Raw genomic sequence first — 22,272 nt, 5'->3', positions numbered from 1 at the left:
ATGACAGAGATTAATAAGGAGGGAAAAATTAGAGTATGAGAGAAAACTAGCTAGAAATAAAAAGACAATAGTACAACTTTCTATAGTTGTTTAAATAACAAATGAGTTAACAAAGTGAGCGTTGGTCCTATAGAAAGTGAGCCTGGGAAATTAATAATGGAAGATAAGGAGATGGCCGATGAATTGAACAGGTATTTTGCTTCAGTCTTCATTATAGACGATACAAGCAACATCCCAGAAATAGTTGTAAATTGGGAAATGGAAGGGAGGGATGGACTCAGGAAAATTACAGTCACCAGGGATGTGGTATTGAGCAAACTGTTGGAGCTGCGGGTTGACAAATCCCCGGATCCTGATAGACTTTATCCTACGGTCTTGAAAGAAGTGCCGAGTGAACTAGTTGATGCGTTGGTTTTAATTTTCCAAATTTCCCTAGATTCAGGAAAGATTCTATTAGATTGGAAAATAAAAAATTAACTCCTTTATTCAAAAAGAGAGGGAGACAGAAAGCAGGAAACTACAGGCCAGTTAGCTTAGCATCTGAGGTAGGGAAAATGTTAGAAGCTGATATTAAAGATGTAATAGCAGGGCACTTAGAAAAGCTCAAGGCAATCAGGCAGAGTCAACATGGTTTTGTGAAAGGGAAATCATGTTTAATCAATTTGTTGGAGTTCTTTGAAGGAGCCACATGTGCTGTGGATAAAGGGGAACTGGTGGATGTACTGTACTTAGATTTCCAGAAGGCATTTGATAAGGTGCCACACCAAAGTTTATTGCGGAAAATAAAAGCTTATGGTGTAGGGGGTAACATTGGCATGGAAAGAAGATTGGCTAGCTAACAGGAAATAGAGAGTAAGCATAAATGGGTAATTTTCTGGTTGGCAGGATGTGACGAATGGTGTGCCACAGGGATCAGTGCTGGGGCCTCAACTTTTTACAATTTATATAAATGACTGGGATGAAGGGACCGAAGGTGTGGTTGCTAAATTTGCTGATGACACAAAGAATAGGTAGGAAAGTAAGTTTGTGAAGAAGACATGAGGCTACAAAGGGACATATAGGTTAAATGAATGGCAAAGATCTGGCAAATGAAGTATAATGTAGGCAAATGTATTATTGTCCATTTTGGCAAAAAGAATAAAAATGAAGCATATTATCTTAATGGTGAGAGATTGTAGAGCTCTGAGATGCAGAGGGATCTGGGTGTCCTAGCGCATGAATCACAAAAGGCTAGTACGCAGGTACAGCAAGTAATTAGGAAAGCTAATAGAATGTTATCATTTATTACGAGGGGAATTGAACACGAAATTATGGAGGCTATGCTTCAGTTGTACAGGGCACAAGCAAGACCACATTTGGAGTACTGTGTACACTATTGGTCTCCTTATTTAAGGAAGGATGTAAATGTGTTAGAAGCAGTTCAGAGAAGGTTCACGAGACTAATACCAGGAATGGGCAGGTTGTCTTATGAGGAAACGTTGGACAAGCTAGGCTTATATCCGCTGGAATTTAGAAGAGTAAGAAGTGACTTGATAGAAACCTTTAGGATCCTGAGGGGTCTTGACAGGGTGGATGTGGAAAGGATGCCTCCTCTTGTGAGAGAATCTAGAACTATGGGTCACATTTCAAAATAAGGGATTGCTCATTTAAGACAGAGATGAGGAGAAATTTTTCTGAGGGTCGGGAGTCTTTGGTACTTTGTTCCTCAAAAGACAGTGGAAGTAGAGTTTTGAATATTTAGGATTTTGCACCAGTAACTACTCCAACGGGTATGCAATTCTGATGTAAATATCTGTCCAGGCTATCAGCACAGTTCTTCTTCCATTGGCTTAACAACAGTAAAGGAACTGTCTGGAATTTCTGAGCCAATGTCTTGCTTCAGAAGAGATATGGAGGGAGAAATTAGTGCCAGGAGAAAAGGCAGTGTTCATTTAATAATGACAATAAGACTTTTGTTGACACAGTGACTAAGTGCCCTGCTATAATATCTTAATAATAGCTTCTAATATTTTCCCTATCACAGATGTTAAGATAACTGGTCTGTAGTTTCCTGCTTTATGTCTCCCTCTCTTTTTGAATAAAGTCCTCATAGAAAAGAAACAAGCAGCAGGCAGTTCACCAGTGCTTCAATCTGGAAAATGCATGGTTTTAGATGGTCAAACTCCAACCCTTGCAGTAACCCTGTAAACATTTGGAAGGGTTCCCACTGTTGGCCGTTGCAAGCTTGAGCCTCGGTTCTGCCAAGTTTGATAAATGGTGAGAATTCCAAAAAGAATGAACTGTGACTCCACATTAAACAAAAGAAAACTCCATTGAAAAGATTTCTCAGTGGTTTGCCTTAAAGACTTTTAAGTGTGTAATGATGGTTCAATGTGTGACAGCTAGTCAACCAAAGAATACAAAGAAGCATCTCAAAGTACTTGGCACAATGAATTATTTTTTGGAGCACAGTGATTGTTGTCATGCAGCTACACATAGTCATTGTACAACAGGAATATCCTACAAACAGCATTGGAATGATTGTCATTTAGGTGAAGCAAAGTGAAGTGAGATCACATTTTAATTGGACCAGTTCCAATACAGTACTTGGCTCTGTTTTTATGAAAGTACAAATGAAAGCATCTGTACCTCCATTTTTATTCGGTTACCTGCATTCACCGTTCATCCTCTGGTATCTCACTCTTAGAGTTGCAGTAGGTTGGCTTTTTGCCAATGGTCATTACAACTGAACCTGTTTCTGTTCTCAGCCGGGTTCTATGGTAGGAATCATTTGATATTTATCAGAAGCAGAAGCCTGGGTCTCCTTGAGGATGCAGCCAATTATGGCACCTCGACTACCAACCTGGCTGTGATTAACTAGCGACATGACTCAGGAGATAAACTTTGAACTTTACTGGGCTTTCCTGAGGCGAGGGCAGAGTACTTGTGTTTGGAGCAGGAGCATACTTGAGCATTAGTCAGCCATGAAAATGAGATAGGAGTGGGGTAAGAACATAAGAAATATGAGCAGGAATAAGCCATTCAATGCATTATGCCTACTCCGCTACTCAATAAGATCATTGCTGATCTGATTGTGGCCTTAACGCACTTTCTTGGCTGCCCCCCCCAATAACCTTTGATGCTGGGGCATCTGAACTAATTTTCCTCTAGGCACCCTTTTTACAGGGTTGCTCATAAAAGTAGCTGGTAGTCCTTATGCTGGGTGCTTCCTCAGATCAGGGGGCTGAGAAGGGCAGACAACAATGCTGGGAAGGCCTCAATATGTAAGTCAAGCTTTCTTTTCCATTGCCCTGGTGGCGAATAAATGTCTGGTCATAGTAATTGCTGTGTTTGACTTAATGCATGCCTGGGTTAATTATTACAGGTTTGTTGTACTATGCTGGACACGGATACGAAAACTATGGAAACAGTTTTATGGTGCCGATTAATGCTCCGAATCCCTATAGGTCAGCAAACTGCTTGTGTGTGCAGAGCATCCTAAAGCTAATGCAAGAGAAGGAGACTGGATTGAATGTCTTCCTACTGGACATGTGCAGGAAAAGGTATATGTAACGACCAGGGAAACTTGCCCCATATTTCACTTAATAGGACTAAATATACTGCTTTTATTGTAAGCTTCCATCTGTTGGTCTCCATCTTTGGCGTCATCCCAAAGTTGGTTAGGCAGTGACAGTCAAACAGCTGTGATGCTGAGTTGATCACACTGTTGGAACTGGGATGGGTGAAAGGGATCTACTCTAATGGTTAGCAACCTTTCACAGATTTATTGAAGTGCTAATCTATACACAAAGATGTAGAAGAAACATTTATTTTTAACTACCCATTCTTGTTTTCTGTTAACAAATGCCTTTACTCATTTTATTTCACATTTCTGCCAATTAAAGTCACTGGGCCATGAGCTAATAGATTTGTATTTACAGTGATACATGCACTGAGGCCTCAATCTCAGCTATGTTTGTTGAGCAAACGCCATGGTAAAAAAATTTAAAGTCACACATGCTAGTGTCAGGGTAACGTTGCAGCAGCTGAATGAGAATCACATGCCTTCCCTCTCAACTGAGATGCTCTGTGGTACCAGGAAGAAGGGAAGGAGGGTTCCAGGTACATGAGTAAATGCTTCTCCCTAGTTTTGCGTCATAAAGACCAGGAAAGTCTCTCAGTTCTGGGTCTGTGCTGAATTAACTGATCTTAACTGGCGCCTGTAATAAGACACAACAGTTAGACTCAGCTCCAGGAAGGGAATGTGGGTATAATGCACAGTGAGGGGCTAATGTGGATATAATGCACTGTGATGAATGAACTGTCTGATTCTGTGTTTGCAGGAATATGCATGATGACACCATTCCAAATATGGAGGCCTTAAGAGTTACAGCCAATATTGTGTTTGGATATGCAACGTAAGCATATTGTTGTCTGTCTTGATGAAGGATTCCATTCCATAAATGATATAAAGACTTAGTGCTTAAAATTGCTAAAATTTTTGCAAATCTAAAGTCAAAATATCCATGCTCTGGATAAGTTTCAACTGTCTGGTTTTTCTTGGATCACAAAACATTACAAATTAGAACCAGCCATGGTCTGGAAATGCACTTCCTGTCACGCTTGAACTTTGCTAATGTTGTGATATTGAATGTAAAATTTTTGCTATGATCCCTGTAGAGGCTGATAACTTTTAAAAAGAAAATTGAATTCTTGTGACTGACTGAAAAGATCACATAACGAGATTTCAAGTTTTAAGACTTTTACTATAACAAACTAAAAGCAACAGTGACCAAACACTTTCAGTATGCATCTCATATTCCAAACTATAGAAAGATCCCCCATTTAACATTTAAAACAAATGAAAATCTCCCTCCATGGTATACTTGACTCTGTCCCTTAAATAGACACTGTATTCTCCCTTAGCGAGTCCAGTCCAAAGTGATTCTTAGCTCCCAAGGGCTTGCTGCCCTCTTCTTTTCCAGCCAGATAACTTCTAACCCATGAACTGGCTTTTTAGGTGAGGATTGCTCTGGAAATTCCTTCCTCTAGCCAACACTAGGTGAATCTTCCAGTTCATTTAAATCCTCACGAACCTGTTCTCTTCAATCCGACATGAGCGCCCAGCCATATTCTTGCCTGATAAGGCATAGAGACTTGCTGCCTTTATCTTTCTGCCCCTCCCCATTTTTCACTCCCTGCCCCTCCCCCATTTTCGCTCTCTGCCCCTCCCCCATTTTTGCTCTCTGCCCCTCCCCCATTTTTGCTCTCTGCCCCTCCCCCATTTTGCTCTCTGCCCCTCCCCCATTTTTGCTCTCTGCCCCTCCCCCATTTTTGCTCTCTGCCCCTCCCCCATTTTTGCTCTCTGCCCCTCCCCCATTTTTGCTCTCTGCCCCTCCCCCATTTTTGCTCTCTGCCCCTCCCCCATTTTTGCTCTCTGCCCCTCCCCCATTTTTGCTCTCTGCCCCTCCCCCATTTTTGCTCTCTGCCCCTCCCCCATTTTTGCTCTCTGCCCCTCCCCCATTTTTGCTCTCTGCCCTTCCTCCATTTTCGCTCTCTGCCCCTCCCCTTTCACGCTCTGCCCCTCCCCCTTTCGCGCTCTGCCCCTCCCCTTTCGCGCTCTGCCCCTCCCCCTTTCACGCTCTGCCCCTCCCCCTTTTGCGCTCTGCCCCTCCCCCTTTCGCGCTCTGCCCCTCCCCCTTTTGCGCTCTGCCCCTCCCCCTTTCGCGCTCTGCCCCTCCCCTTTCGCGCTCTGCCCCTCCCCCTTTCGCGCTCTGCCCCTCCCCCTTTCGCGCTCTGCCCCTCCCCCTTTCGCGCTCTGCCCCTCCCCCTTTCGCGCTCTGCCCCTCCCCCTTTCGCGCTCTGCCCCTCCCCCTTTCGCGCTCTGCCCCTCCCCTTTCGCGCTCTGCCCCTCCCCTTTTTGCGCTCTGCCCCTCCCCTTTTCGCGCTCTGCCCCTCCTTTTCGCGCTCTGCCCCTCCCCTTTTCGCGCTCTGCCCCTCCCCTTTTCGCGCTCTGCCCCTCCCCTTTTCGCGCTCTGCCCCTCCCCTTTTCTGCACTCTGCCCCTCCCCCTTTTCGCACTCTGCCCCTCCCCCTTTTCGCGCTCTGCCCCTCCCCCTTTTTGCACTCTGCCCCTCCCCCTTTTTGCGCTCTGCCCCTCCCCCTTTTTGCGCTCTGCCCCTCCCCCTTTTTGCGCTCTGCCCCTCCCCCTTTTTGCGCTCTGCCCCTCCCCCTTTTTGCGCCCTGCCCCTCCCCCTTTTTGCACCCTGCCCCTCCCCCTTTTTGCACCCTGCCCCTCCCCCTTTTTGCACCCTGCCCCTCCCCCTTTTTGCACCCTGCCCCTCCCCCTTTTTGCACCCTGCCCCTCCCCCTTTTTGCACCCTGCCCCTCCCCCTTTTTGCACCCTGCCCCTCCCCCTTTTCGCACCCTGCCCCTCCCCCTTTTCGCACCCTGCCCCTCCCCCTTTTCGCACCCTGCCCCTCCCCCTTTTCGCACCCTGCCCCTCCCCCTTTTCGCACCCTGCCCCTCCCCCTTTTCGCACCCTGCCCCTCCCCCTTTTCGCATCCTGCCCCTCCCCCTTTTCGCACCCTGCCCCTCCCCCTTTTTGCATCCTGCCCCTCCCCCTTTTCGCACTCTGCCCCTCCTCCTTTTCGCTCTCTGCCTCTGCCCCATTTTCTCTCCCTCTCTGCCCCCTTTTTCTCTCCCCCTTTTTCTCTCCTTTGGATCCTTGCAGGCTGACATTATCCTTAAGGTTGGCAGGCAGGCGGAAAGGCCAAGCGACCTTCGCATTTCCTAAAGCTTTTAATTAAATAAAACATTTTTCATTAAAAAAAAATGTTCCATCTCATGTGACACAGTCACACGAGGGGACATGTTTAAATAAATTCATAAACCTTTTTAATAATTTCAGAAGCCTTCAATCCCCCTGAGGCAGCTCCGTGCCTCGGGGAATTTGAAGCGCTCTTTCACGCACATGCACATCCCTCCTCCTCCCACCTGCACAGGTAGTGCTGAGCTCTACCGCTCACGTATTACGCTGGGCAGGCCTTAATTGGCCCACCCGTGTAAAATGGCGGCGTAGACAGCGATCGGATCCACGGTCGCTCCTGCCAAGCCCTCCCGCCAACTGAAAAATTCTGCCCCTAGAAATTATGCTGCACAACACTCATCTCTCTGCTGCTAAATGTCCTACTAAGCTTCCAAGTGCACATAATGTGTGTGCACTTTCCAAGTGGGAAGTGCACACACATTATGAGCTGGACGACATTCAGGCATGGGCTACCAAGTGGCAAGTAACAAGTGCCAGGCAGTGACCATCTCCAACAAGAGAGAATCTAACCATCTCCCCTTGACATTCAATGGCATTAGCATTGCTGAATCCCCCACTATTAACATCTTTGAGGTTACTGATGACCAAAAATTGAACTGGACTAGCCATATAAATGCTGTGGTTACAAGAGCAGGTCAGAAGCTAGAGATTCTGAGGCAAATAACACACTCCAGACTCCCCAAAGCCTGTCCACCATCTACAAGGTGTAAGTCAAAAGTGTGATGGAATACTCTCCACTTGCCTGGATCAGTGCAGCTCTAACAGCACTCAAGAAGCTAAATACAATCCAGGACAAAGTGGTCCACTTGATTGGCACTCCATCCACCAACTTAAACATTTATTTCTTCCACCACTGATTCATAGTAGCAGCAGTGTGTTTTATATACAAGATGCACTACAGCAATTCACCATGGCTCCTTCTACCTTCCAAACCCATGACCTCTACCACCTGGAAGACAAGGGCAGCAGACACTGCAAGTATTCCTCCATGCCACACACTATCCTGACTTGGAGCTATATCACCTTCCTTTACTTCAACGGAATCAAAATCCTAGAATTCCCTTCCCAGCATCACTGTGGCTGTACCTGCACAAGATCGATTGCAGCTGTTCAAGAAGGTGGCTAACTATCCTCTTCTCAAGGGCGATCAGTGATGGACAACCCTTGCCAGCAATGCCCACATCCCATGAAAGAATAAAAAAAACTTCACCAATCATGGACATCAGACTAACTGGCCTGTAGTTCCAAACTTACACCCTCCTTTCTTGAAGAGCGGTGTCACATTTGCAGATTTCAATCCACTGGGACCATTCCTGAATCAAGGGAGTTTTAGTAAAACATAACCAGAGCATCCAGTATCTCTGAAACTCTCTCTATTATAACCCTAGAATGTGGGCCATCAGGTTCTGAGGATTTGTCAGTTCTTTGTCCCTTAATGTTATCCTTTTTTCTCCGCTGATATTGATTTTCTTAATTTCCTTATTCCTTAGATAACCCTCTATTTCTGTTATGCAACCTGTGACTTCTATTGTGAAGACAGACAATATTTATTCATTGTCTCAGCCATTTCCTCATTCCCCATAATAATCTCTCCTGGCTCTGCTTCTAAGGAACCAACATTTACTTTAGCTACGCTCTTCCTTTTTATATATTTGTAAAAACTCTTACAATCTGTTTTCATATTCCCAGCTAGTTATCAATTTGTGGTGGTTCCTTGCTGGTTTCTAAAACATTCCCAATCCTTAGACCTGCTACTATTCTTTGCAAACTTATAAGTCTCTTTTTAAAAAAATCTAATACAATCCTTAGTTTCCTGAGTAAGTCACTGACATATCGTTCTTGCTGAGTTCTTGTTTTTTCAATGGAATGTATTTTTGTTGAACATTTTGAATTGTTTCTTTAAATGTATCCCACTGTTCATAGCCATACCTTTTAGACTGTTTACCCAATCAACCTTAACCAGTTCTCGTCTCATACACATGTAATTCGCTTTGTTTAAGTTTTAGGTTCCTTTTTGTGATTGAAGTGCGTCATTTTCAAACTTAACATGGAATTCAATTGTATTATGATCAGTAGTTCCCAGTGGATCTTTTACTGTGGGATTACTATTTAACCCTGCCTCATTACACAATCCTAGACAGCTTTATCCCTAGTTGATTCCACAATGTGGAAACCATCACAAAAACACCTATAAGGACCTATAAACTGTCCACTATAGGTGATGAAAGGGAAAGAAAGAATTTTAAAAGATTATAAATGTAAAATATTTATTTTCTACATTTCAAGATGCCAAGGGGCAGAAGCATTTGAAATTCAGCATTTTGGATTAGCAAATGGCATATTTATGAAATTTCTGAAGGAACGCCTGCTAGAGGACGAAAAAATCACAGTATTACTTGACAGGGTTGCTGAAGGTAATTGCTTTATTTTGATAACTATATGACATGTCTTCTTTTTTGTCAACTGCGTGTTTTATACACATGGATTTGATATATATGGAAACTAATTGTCACGATTGGGTCTATAAACCAAGCTGGTGGAAAATCCATACAGTTAACACCCCTCTTGCCTTCTGAACCAAGAGTTGTGGGTTCAAGATCCAGACCAGACTTCAGCACATAAACCAAGCTGACACTTAAGGTGTCTGATTCATTGTTCCAGATGCGATCTTTCAAATGAGACACTTAAATAGATTTCATCTGCCTCCCCAGGTGGAGGCATGACAGTATTAAAAGGCCAGTGAGGTATCTTGGCCAATATTCCTCCCTCACCCCACACTAAAAACAGATTGTTTAATCATCCATTAACTTGTTGATTGTGAGATCATGCTGAGTTTACTTAACACTTCCTTGGCGACATCAGTGGGAACGTTTCCATTTACCACAATAGTAATCCTCATGGTTTTTCTCAGTAAGCTTTCAACTTTGTTACAAATTGTCCAGGATTTTCCTTGCAGGCTTCAGAGCCCTGCCATCAGGCTCAAATGGGGGACGGGGAGGTCAGAAACTCTGACTGCCTGGGGAACAGCCACTCATCTGTGAATTTCCCCAAATTGGCCGATTAATGGCTTGAGGGTGGACTCGTTGTCCAATTAAGAACGGCAGGTGGATTCTTGAAGCTGGAGAGCTAATAGGAGGCCTTCCAGTTTGGAAGCAGCAGCAGGATGCCCTTACGGTTAACTGAGAGATGGAGGCACCCTCTCTCCAATGTTTTTAAATCTAAAAAATGGCCTTAGCAGCTGGGCTACCATTGTGGGTGACAAACCCCTCCACACGGCAGCCTTTGGCTGCAGCTGAACTCAGGTAGGATGGGAGGGCCACTAAGCCTGCCTGGAGTGCTGGATCCCAGTCTGCCACTAGGAGGTCACCTCCAGGCAGCTACCATGCTTCCTGCGGTCTACGGCTAGCCCATTGAGAAATCCCAGTTGGTCTCTGACTATAGGCCATAAATGGCCGTTAACTATGTGAATTGACCACTCACAGCTTGCAGGGGTCGAGGGGGATGGTAGCCCTGATGCCCCCCACACCCCCATCCAACTTCTGGGAAAATGACCCCAGGAATGGGGGGCAATGGAGTTGGGGAACTGGCATGCTGGCTGGTAGTGTGAAATTTCCGCCTTCGTGCCTGCCCCCACTGGGACCTAAAAATTGAATCTATTGCACTCACTTGTGGGCATTCATTAGAACAATGATTGACACTCTCCAAGACCTTTATTGTTTGCAGAGAAGAAACTTTCATCCCAGCAGAACAGGTTGCTTTTAACTGTATACTCTGGGTGTTGCAATGTTATTATGACCACTAAAGTAAAGAATCGTGTCTCACGACTGCACTGAAAAGATCATGTTTATAGTCATACCACAGGTAAGACTATGCTCTGATGCAAATGGTGCCAAATTGTTGAAAATGGATCAATGGATGTGCACTTAAGTTACATTTTATTCCATTACATTCCATGAGTGTTCTGCCTGAAGGCAGGTCCTTGGCTCCTCGCCTGCTGACTGTTCATCCTGAACTGTTTCTCCCTGACAGTTTTTTGTCAGTGGTGGTGTGCCATTGCCTTCTACTCTCAGGGACAGGTGAGAAGGCAGGTCCCAAGTTTACCTCAGCCAAAACAGGAATTGATCCCTCGCTATAAGCGTTATTGTGAACCACACTCTAGTCAGCTAGCTAACTGAGCTAATCAGCCTCTTTATGTTTTATACAGAGGGTAAAATAAAAGCTAGGGAGAGTATTCTCCTCTGTGATCCTGGCTGAAGTCAGCAGCATCACAGTGGGAAATGTTGGAAAATACAAGTGGTGAAATCCACTGCCTCCACATCTCCTTCCAGCTGTCTCCAGGGACGTAACAGCTGAAGGTCTCTCACCCAGAATCTTCGTGGGAGCTTTTCCTTTAGTTTTTTGGGTGCTACCGCCCTTTTAGGATCTACAAAGGCAGACTCATCTGTGCCTTTACACTGGCAGGAGCATATGCACTGAGCACTTGACCAAGGAATGTGGATGGAAGAAGGAGCTGGTGTGAAGGGGTGGGTGCAAGTTCTGTCTTGAAGAGTAGGTTTCCTCCCCACCTCAGATTCTGGTGGCTACTGAAAGCGAGTGAGGAAGTTGTGATCAGATGGCACCAAGTTTTAGATTGCAAGAGGAAGAGACAATTGCAAGAGGTAAAAAGTTTCACATTTATGAGGTCCTGATGGTCTGACATGTCTTCATTTCAACAGAATGTTTGCAATAAATAGAAAGAAGCTATTGGACATGAAGCATCAGGTGTCAAGTTTAAAATGCCAGCTATATATCAAAATGGTTATAGCACCAGCTTTTTAAAAAGTGATGGTACAAACGGGACCTTTGAAAGTAATAGGTTTAAAGCTGTTATGTGATGGTTTTGGGTTTATTGAAGATTGTTGATTATTTTTAACTTATTGAAATCATCTTCATGCTCTTTCTAGCTCAGATGAAAGGTTTCTGCTCAAAGTCCTAACTTGATCTTTTCAGATGCTGGAAGTTCTGCTGCTTATTTCCAGGATTTAATGATTTTATTGTAAATTTTTTCACATGGCGGTTTTATTTTCTCTCAAAGTCATACTGATGTTTTAAATTGCAGATATGGGAAAATGTGACCTCACCAAAGGAAAACAAGCTCTGGAGATTCGTAGCAGCCTGTGTGAGAAGAGAGCCTTGACTGACCCAATCCATTCATCAGGCTGCTCCACTGAATCCCTGGCACGAAACCTGCAGTGGGCAAAGGCTCACGGTAAAATATTCCTACTGTCTGGCAATGGCTCAGCATTGAGACCTAGTTTGTGACAGCTCTAGTTATTGTCCTGTTATTTCAAGTATGCAATAAACATGAAACCTGAGGCAGCAGAGGAATGCTGACAATCTGCGTGACTGATCGGGCAGTGTGAGGGTGCATTAGATTTGACGAGTCAGCTCTCCCAGCGCAGAGCTTTCTGTGGTAAGAATTTGCATGAAGGATTTGGTTGCAAGCAATTTTCCTTTTTTTGGATGAAGAACTATGTGAGGGACACTGAGCTCTGCAGTTGAATTCCAGATATACACCTCTGCTGCATAAAAGTTGCACTGGGAATAGGAACATAGAACTTAGGTGTACAACTTACCCCAGATATCAGGAACTCAAGAGCTCAAATGAAGGACTGGGCAGATAGAGCTCTGCAATAGGCTGTTGTCAGTTTTGTAAGCCAGTTTCGTAGATTTTCCGTCTTATCAATGTAAAAGCGGGTGCACTGGAGCCGAGCTTTTCCCCTCCCTGATGCACCGCAGTGTCTACAGCCCGGCCTCCAGCTCAATGACCCTGAGCCAAAGCTCCTCAAGCTGCACATGCTTACTGCCAACATGATCGCCCTGGATCACACCAGCGTCCAGGAGCTCCCACATGCTGCAGCTGCAACAAATGACCTGCCCTGCAATCTTTATTATGCGCTAATTAATTTATTTTTCTCAATTTATAAGTAATAAGCATTGCTACTTCCAATAGCCTTTACTACTGCTTATAAACCTTTCTACAGCTAATAAAACCTTACAATTACTAATAAATTACATGAGTTTTGAAGATAAACGAGTAAAACAAGCTAAACAAGTTTAGAAGAATGAGAGGTTATCTTACTGAAACATATAAGAACCCGAGGGTGGATGCTGAAAGGATGTTTCCCCTTGTGGGAGAGACTAGAATTAGTTTAAAAAGAAGGGTTCTCCCATTTAGGATGGAGGTGAGAAGAAATGTTTTCTTTCAGAGGACCATGAGTCTTTAGAACTCTCTTCCCCAGAGAGTGGTGGAGGCAGGGTCATTGAATATTTTTAAGGCAAAGGTAGATAGATCCTTGACTAACAAGGGAGTCAAAGATTATCGGAGGTAGGCAGAATGTGGAGTTGAGGCCACAATCAGATCAGCCATGATCTTTGGAATGGTGGGGCAGGTTTGGGGACTGCACGGGCTACCCCTGCTCCTAATTTGTATGTTCGGTACTAATTCCTAGTATTGGAGTTGGTGCTAAGATAGAGAGTGGGAATGTTTCACATTCCTCCAGGAATGCTTCTCAGTCTAACTTTAAATAAGTCACACATAGAGTTTCCTCTGGAGCTCATCTGGCATAATGAAAGTAGCGTTCGTTTGAACCAAGAGGCCCAAGACAAGCCTGAAATTGGGCCTCAAGTCTTAATTTTATGTAAAGTTTCTGGTCAATGGTAATCTTGCTGATGGTGGAGGGGGGATGGGGAATTCAGCGATGGAAATACCATAGAATGTCAAGAGGAGATGGTTTGATTCTGTCTCCTTGGAGATGGTCATTCCTAGCACTTGTGTGACACAAATGTTACTTGCCACTTATCAGCCCAAGCCTGAATGTTGCTTAGGTTTTGTTGGACATGGACTGCTTCATGGAATTGTGAATGGTGCTGAACACTGGAGTTTCAGGTGTGAGCTGTTGGCATCCGTAGTGTCTCCGGATGGGCAGCTTACATATTGCAGATCATGAAGGTGAGCCACTAGGCTCTCCAGCAGCAACTTAAAGGTGAGTCTGTCTAGGGAGGTGGGGTGGGTTATAGTGGGTGGGGGAGGGATGGTTGATTGTGACAAATCTGGAGTCTGGTAAGCACTCCTGGCCCTTTTGGCTCCATGGGAAATATTTTTTTTAAAAATAACTTCGGCCTGACCAATACCTGCACAGTTAGTAGGTTTGTGCCCGTTTTTCTAATTTCTACCCCACCCCATATCTGAACCTTGAGAATTGCTTAAGTTACTTCTACATATATTACTTTGCTTCCAGATCATAGTGACACTCTCCCCAATATTCCTTCGCAAATTTGTTTTCCGTTTCCCCATGTATACACACAAGTGACAGTGTACAAAAAAAATTGTCATCAATCTATGTGTCTAAATAGTATATTGCTAAAATTGTTACAAAAGAAGAAACTGCAGATACTTTAGCTAACATTAATGAGTTAAAAAGTGATAATACTTCAAGGTCCAATTCCATTTATCATACAGTGTCAGGGGAAATTTATGTGAGTTACTGGCTCATATATTTAATAGCTGATTAAGTTTTGGATTGATTCCTGGAGCTTGCAATATAGCATGTTGTCTTATTCATGATGAGTCAGAAATCAGATCCTTCTAATTATGTGAGTTTAATGCTGTTTAGAAAAAAGCATCTGGAAGGGTTATGCTTTGGATCACATGGAAAGTTCAGCAGTTAAGAATTCTCAGTTTGGTGTTTGTTAATTTTTGCCCTGTCTCTCTAATCTAATTGAATTTCATGAAAAATGGTGAATGAAGATAATTCTGATACTGTTATAAACTTCAGCTTGTAGACTGATTGGGAAAATAGGCCCATATGTAATCAATAACATTTAAAGTGGACACATGCAGTGTTATGCATTTGAGGTTAGCTAAATCCAAGGATTGTTTTTTTCATGCAAGTATATTAGTGAAGTTAAAGGAAAAAGAGATTCAAGGGTAATGGTTAATAGTTTGTTGAAAGTGCATTAGGTGCGATGGCTGTAGGGAGAATGCTGCTAAAATTGCAGTGGGTCAGGGGTGGACAGGTAGGAGGCAGACAGGCCGCCTGCTGGATTTTCCACACACCCTCTGCCTTCAAATCCACAGGCGGTGAAGCATAAAAAAACAGTCCCTGGAGAAATATTGGTTTGGAGAGATGGGGTTTTAAATTTGTTATGTGGTTGCACTGGGTTGGTTTGATAGGTCCTTAGAGAAGAATCTGCTGTACTCGAACCTATCAACCCTGTGCTTCTTGATCCAAATTGGCTCTTGTTCCAACAATGTCTCAATTTTAAATTTCTCATCCTTGTTTTTGAATCTCCCATAGCCTCACCTCCTCCATATCTCTGTCACCTCCTCCAGCCCTACAGCTTTCCAAATCTCTGCACTTCTCCAATTCTGGCCTATCCTGCAATCCTGACTTTTATTGTTGGCCGTGCCTTCAGCTGCCTAGGCCCTTATAGTAATTATAGTTTGGATAAGGGTTGGACTGCAGCTTTAAGAATAATCCTGTGTTGCAATATCACATCTTGTAATATCACATGATATGTGTAAACCAATGTGTTAGCAGCGCGGGAACCTCTAGGAGAGAGTTCTTCTTTAGTTATGGAATTTGATGCACATGTGTAGTTGCTGCTGCTGTCTTGTAAATAAAGTCGAATGTGTCTACTAAGAAAAGTTGTCTGGAAGATCAACTCTGTAACAAACTGGCGACAAGGATAAATCAGATACGGTACTGTACCTCGCCCAGCAATTGTGAGTATCTAAATTCATTAAAAAGAAAAGAGGATATACTCAACCAAAATACCACAGTTTTGCAGAATCAATCCGTTTGAGCTACCCACAGATGATTGGTCTCAATATATAGGACGTCTTGCATTCTACTTTCAAGCCAACAAAATCATGGGGGAAGAAAAGAGGAGAGTGATTCTCCTGAGTATTTGTGGGAGCAAGACCTACAGTTTAATTCAAAGCTCGACAGCCTCCAGTGCCCAAGATTCGAAAACTTCCAGTGAATTACTGTAAGGGACTCACAAGCAATTCAAGGGGCGTAAAATGGCACCGTTCTCCTCGGGTGGGAATAGTCAGCTGAAAGTGGCACAAACAGCAGGGACTCCCGCCGCAAAGCGGGAAACAGCCCCTGCTAACCAAAAATTGAGAGGAAACAGCTTAGCAACAAAGTTGAAAACTAATTTTTATCGACGTAGAAACAATCATACTTCTAGCAATTGGCAATTTAAAAAAGTAGAGTGTTATTTTTGTCACAGGAGTAGACACATAATTAAACAGTGCAAAGTGAGACTTAAACAGGCTTCCAAACAACAATCGAATCCAATGAAGTCTATAGTGTAGAAGAGCCAGAAACAACTAATTCTGACATTTATTCATTATTCAACGTGAAAGTTGGGAAGACAGAGCCAATTATTGTTACAGCGCAAGTGATACCATTAAAAATTGAAGTAGTCACAGGTGCTTCTACCACTAACAGAAGAACACACTTTCAGATATTTAAATAAAGTGCTCAACAGTTAAATTTGGAACAAACCTCTGCTAAATTGAAAACATACACAGGCAAAGGTATCACCAGAGTAACAGTTCCTCATAGACATCAAACAGCAGACCTACCAGTGATGGTATTAGAAGGCAGAGGATCATGCCTTCAAGGTCAAAATTGGTTGAGGGAAATTAACCTTGATTGGCCAGTGAGATTTCAAAAGGAATCAAGAAGAGTTCCTGTCTTGAAAAAGGAACAAGGCAAGGTAAAAGCAAAATACTGCAGATGCTGGAAATCTGAAACAAAAACAACAAGGTCTGACAGCATCTGTGGAGAGAAAGACAGAATTAATGTTTCGAGTCCATATGACTTCTTCAGAACTAAAGAGAAGTAAAAATGTGGTGAAATATATACTGTTTAAGGGAGGTGGGACAGGTGAAGCTGGATAGAGGACCAGTGATAGGTGGAGGCAAAGGAGAGATTGCAAAAGATGTCATAAACAAAAGATCGAAGGGGTGTTGGTGATGATGATACTGGCTGAAGGAGGTGCTAATGGTACTTCAGAAAGAGCCTGGAGAGTCCAAGGACCACAACTGGGTGAAAAAGGAGTGTGTAGCCATTCAGCAACCTGAAGAAATGAAAACTGTCTTAAACAACTATATGGAAGAGCAGCAGAAGAAACTCAAGGGGACTCTGATGAATGACAGAATTCAAGTTGAAGGGCGAGAGTTTCGCAAAGAAAAGGAAAACCTGTTGAAAGACCTTCACACACGACTAGGATCCCTTAGGTCAAAGTTTGTATCCTGGAAAATTACAAAAAGAAACAGGAAAAATTTAACATCACTCTGAACAAACTGAAGAACCGGTCGGCAGAGAAAACGCAGCAATGTTCAAGTTTCCAGGAGGAAGCCAACAGATACAAGAAGGAGACAGAAGAGCTGAAGAATCAGCTAAATGAAGCTAAAGAGGTTTTAAAAGCAAAAGTCGTAGAACTTTCCAAGGCGCAAGTAGATAACAAAGTCATGGGTAGCTCAACTACTGAACTAAGACGAGTTGATATTGCATCTGAGTTGATATTGCACTGGCCGACAGTGAAGTGAAAAAGAAGGCCGGGACTAAATTCTGTGGTAAAAAGAAGACACATAGAGGATGCAGAATTACTGATGAGGCACCATTTTCGGACAGGACTAAGCTTGATACCTCCCAATTTGGAGGGAAAGGTGAAGAAAAGTCAAGGAAACCAAAAAAAAGTGACTCATGATTTACATAGTTGTGAGAGACAATTTACTGTTGGAGAAGCAGTATATGTAAAGAATTTCAGTGGAGGACTGAAGTGGTTACCTGGTAAAGTAAGTTCTGTGACTGGACCATTATCGTACCACATGGAAATGGAGGGCTGGATCACCCGTAAGCATGCGGATCATTTAAGAAAAAGGGAGCTACCCCAACGAAATGATGTAACCATTACCGAATCAGTGGTTCTTGTTGAAGTTGCTCAACCAAGGATAGACATGCCCGATGTCTCTATCGGAGTGGAAGACACTGAACTGCACATGCCTAATGAGGCACCTGATGTTAATGTGGTTCCAGAGAATGTGTTTCCTACAAAAGAATCTGAAGTCATGGAGCTGCGACATTCCACACGGATCAGGAAACCCTGAAAGACTGAACTTGTAATTTCATGACCCGTGTAAATATTGTAATGTCATGAGATAGACATCTTTGTAAATACAAAATGTACAGAAAAGTTAAAGGGGGAGGAATGTAGTAATTATAGTTTGGATAAATGTAGGACTGTAGCTTTAAGAATAACCCTGTGTTGTAAGATCACATGATCTGTGTAAACCAACGTGTTAGCAGTACAGGGAACCTCTAGGAGAGGGTTCTTCTTTAGTTATGGAGTTTGATGCACACGTGTAGTTGCTGCTGCTGCCTTGTAAATAAAGTTAAATGTGTCCACTAAGAAAAGTTGTCTGGAAGATCAACTTTATAACAGACCTTAATTCTAAAATTTCCTATCTAAACCTCACTGCTGCTCTAACTCTCTCTTCCTTTAAACTACATCTTTGACCAAACTTTGTCACCTGCCCTAATATCTCCTTATTATCCACTGTGAAGCACTTTGTTATGTAGTATATCATTAAAGCTATGATGTAAACATAAGTTGTTGTTGCTGTGGGATGGGAGAACTGGCATATAAAATCCATTGGGTGATAGTTTGATCAGATACCAGGAAGTACTTCTGCTTTGCAAAAAGTCAAAGCTGTTTGGAACAAGCTATTGAAAACCATGATGGGTAAGAAATTGTTAGAAGTCTTTAAAAGGAAAACTTGACAAAGGATAGAATTTGATTACTTAAGAGATGGAAAGGAATTTCCCCTAATATTTCCTGAATTAGCTTTGTTTTGTTTTTCATTTGTGTCTCTCCCAGGTAATAACCAAAGAGTCAACAAATGGCGTCCGTGGTAGCACTACTGTCTAGATGCAGCGGGGTCTTCATGAGCTGATTTTGTTTTCAGATGTTCACATACCTGTAATCTCATGTAATTTTTGTATTATTAAATTGAAAAGTAAACATATGTCAATGAGCAATTAACTGTTATCTAATATTTGTATTTTCAGAGCTGCCTGAAAGTATGTGGCTTGAGTTCGACTGTGGTGTCCAAATTCAACTTGGTTTTGCTGCCGAGTTCTCGAATGTCATGATAATTTACACGCGCATTGTGAAGAAACCAAAAGGAATTATAATGTGCGAGGCATATGTCACCAATTTCCCACCGGTAAAATTTGTTTTCTTTCTCCAGAGGAGATTCGTTGCTTTACTTCATAGTTGGATACACTGACATTGTTTAAGTGACAATGGATTACAATGTTGTGCCAGACGGATAGTTTAGACAAATTCTTGATTATATTAATGGAGCTGAAATGAAGTGAGACAACAACTTGTTAATGAGACCCAGGTGTTAAAATAGCCTCAGCCTAATTTCTGCATATGTTAGTTTCGCACCAGGCCCAGTTCACCCGTAGACTCTGTGCTCGCTGACTTACGTTGGCTCTCAATTAAGCAAAGCCTCAATTTTCAAATCCCTCCATGGTTTTGCCCTCCCTACCTCCTCCAACCCACCAAGATCTCTGTGCTCATCCATTTCTGGCCTCTTTCATATCCCTGATATTAATCACTATACCATCGGTAGTCTTTCTTTCAGCTGCTGAGGCTGCAAAATCTGGAATTCCCTCCCTGCACTTCTCCACCTTTCCACCTCTCTTTCCTCCTTTAAGATGCTTCTTAAACCTACCTCTTTGGCCAAACTTTTGCTCATCTGACCTAATATCTACTTCATGGCTCAGCATTAAATTCTATTTGGTAATGCTCCTGTGAAGCGCCTTAGAATGCTTTACTACATTAAAGGAGCTATATAAATACAAGTTGTTGTTGTTATATCAACAGGTGAGTTTCTAACTTGCCTCGCCACCCTCCTGCCCAGAGTTAAAATCAAGCCGCCTTTTTAGGGGGAAATTATTAGGAAAATAGGACAGCAAAAATTATTAGGAAAATAGACAGCATAGATTAAGTAATAACATGGAAGAGGAACAAATCAAAAAAAGGATGCTGTACAAAAGTACCCAAAGGCAAAGAAAGTTGTGTAGATGGAAACAGGAAGTTACAAAGCAACATTCCCACAGAAGTGAATGGACAAAACCGGCAGATGGACTTCGATGTGGGGAAGTATGAAGCTATCCACTATCGATCTGAGAAATTAAGTATTAAATATGTTCTTAATGGTTAGAGAGTAAGAGTTATGGAGGAGCAAACAGATTTAGGTGACCATGTGCACACACCACTGAAAGCTAGTGGACAAGCAGAAAACATGATCAAAAAGGCGAATGGAATGTTATCACTTAGCATAAGGCGATTGGATTTCAAAAGCGAGGAAGTGATGTTTCAGTTGTACTGAGCTTCCTGTTGTCCCTGTTAAGAAATCATGGGCACACTATACAAGATATTTCATGGATAGTTGTGGGCTGTGTGCCTGTGATTTCCCACCATGTAGTGCAAGGTGGGTGAGGCTCCCTGCTGATGGCCTGGACTCAGAACATTGCCCCACACGAGTCTGAGCAGTGTTGCTTTTTACTAAATTGGCTTATTTTGTGGGTAGGGGTAGAGCAGGTTTAACTGGATGGGGACATTCAGTGTTCTTACTGACCTGCCTTGGGCTGAATGATCTTTCAAAACTACAGAACTAACATCACAGTGTGACAGTAAAGGATTTCAATATGTAGCCAGCTGAATATATTTTGTAAACATGATCACGCGCACTTGCTTTTGCATCTACAGTATCTTAAAATAGCATGGATGGTATTTAAATTTGTAAAGAAGAGAAATCTTGGTCTCTTACATTTCAAAATCCCTCCAGATGATGCGCTGCCAATCTTGAATAGATCCTCAGGCTATGTGCAGAGCAGAGTTGGCATGCCTAGCCAGCAGGGTTTGGCAATGAGTCCAGTTCTGCTCAAAATTACACCACCAGCTGATCACAGAGTGGCACAGACATTGGCCGCAATATAAAAACCATCTGTCTACCTGCCCCCGCTTTCAGTTGAAGTTCAGGGTAGGGAAGTTGGGGAGGGGGGGGGAAAGCAAAATAAATAACATAAAATAAAATTGAAATGAAAGTAAGGTCTGCGACATGTTTATTTGAATGTAGGCTAAGTATCTGTAACATAAAAAATGGTTTAGAAGAGAAGCCAGTGACGAGATTGTGGAGGCTTTGGTCAAATTCTTAGGAACTCTGCCTAAGGATGGAGAACAGGAAATGTTGTTCCAGTATTCAGAAAATGAGTTGAATCATCTGTAGTAGGAGCAATATTCACTGACACTATGTTTCACAGAATCACACAGCGCAGAAGAGGCCCTTCGGCCCATCAAGTCTGCACCGACACGTGAGAAACACCTGACCTACATACCTAATCCCATTTACCAGCACTTGGCCCATAGCCTTGAATGTTATGATGTGCCAAGTGCTCATCCAGGTACTTTTTAAAGGATGTGATGCAATCCGCCTCCACCACCCTCCCAGGCAGTGCATTCCAGACCGTCACCACCCTCTGGGTAAAAACGTTTTTCCTCACATCCCCCCTAGACCTCCTGCCCCTCACCTTGAACTTGTGTCCCCTCGTAACTGACCCTTCAACTAAGGAAAACAGCTGCTCCCTATCCACCCTGTCCATGCCCCTCATAATCTTGTACACCTCGCTCAGGTCGCTCCTCAGTCTTCTCTCCTCCAACGAAAACAACTCAAGTCTATCCAACCTCTCTTCATAACTTAAATGTTTCATCCCAGGCAACATCCTGGTGAATCTCCTCTGCACCCCCTCCAGTGCAATCACATCCTTCCTATAATGTGGGAACTGCAGAACTGCACACAGTATTCCAGCTGTGGCCTCACCAGGGTTCTATACAACTCCAACATGATCTCCCTACTTTTGTAATCTATTCCTCGATTGATAAAGGCAAGTGTCCTATATGCCTTTTTCACCACCCCACTAACATGCCCCTCTGCCTTCAGAGACCTATAGACATACACGCCAAGGTCCCTTTGTTCCTCAGAACTTCTTTGTGTCATGCCATTCATTGAATACTTCTTGTCAAATTACTCCTTCCAAAGTGTATCACCTCACACTTTTCACGGTTAAATTCCATCTGCCACTTGACTGTCCATTTGACCATCCCGTCTATATCTTCCTGTAGCCCAAGACACTCAACCTCACTTTTAATCACCCAGCCAATCTTTGTGTCATCCGCATACTTACTAATCCTAACCCTCACATAGTCATCTATGTCGTTTATATAAATGACGAATAATAGGGGACCCAGCACAGATCCCTGTGGTACACCACTGGACACTGGCTTCCAGTCACTAAAGCAGCCTTCTGTCATCACCCTCCGTCTCCTACAATT

At 43.1% G+C, this 22,272-nt stretch overlaps 1 protein-coding gene across 1 annotated transcript in view; it reads left to right on the top strand.

The window, feature by feature from the left end:
* The window catches only part of malt1 (MALT paracaspase 1), a 129,436-nt gene that overhangs the window by 93,817 nt on the left and 13,347 nt on the right, over positions 1 to 22,272 (top strand). Inside the window, exons 11-15 of the mRNA XM_078551889.1 lie at positions 3,365 to 3,542; positions 4,323 to 4,397; positions 9,094 to 9,221; positions 11,906 to 12,055; positions 18,936 to 19,093. Of these exons, the coding sequence (XP_078408015.1) occupies positions 3,365 to 3,542; positions 4,323 to 4,397; positions 9,094 to 9,221; positions 11,906 to 12,055; positions 18,936 to 19,093 (689 nt within the window). The remainder of the gene's footprint in view (positions 1 to 3,364; positions 3,543 to 4,322; positions 4,398 to 9,093; positions 9,222 to 11,905; positions 12,056 to 18,935; positions 19,094 to 22,272) is intronic.

The sequence above is a fragment of the Cetorhinus maximus genome, chromosome 1 (assembly GCF_964194155.1).
Source record: "Cetorhinus maximus chromosome 1, sCetMax3.hap1.1, whole genome shotgun sequence".
Classification (NCBI taxonomy): Eukaryota; Metazoa; Chordata; class Chondrichthyes; order Lamniformes; family Cetorhinidae; genus Cetorhinus; species Cetorhinus maximus.
The sequence above is the reverse complement of the archived record's forward strand: the minus strand, read 5'-3'. Positions and strand labels throughout refer to the sequence as shown.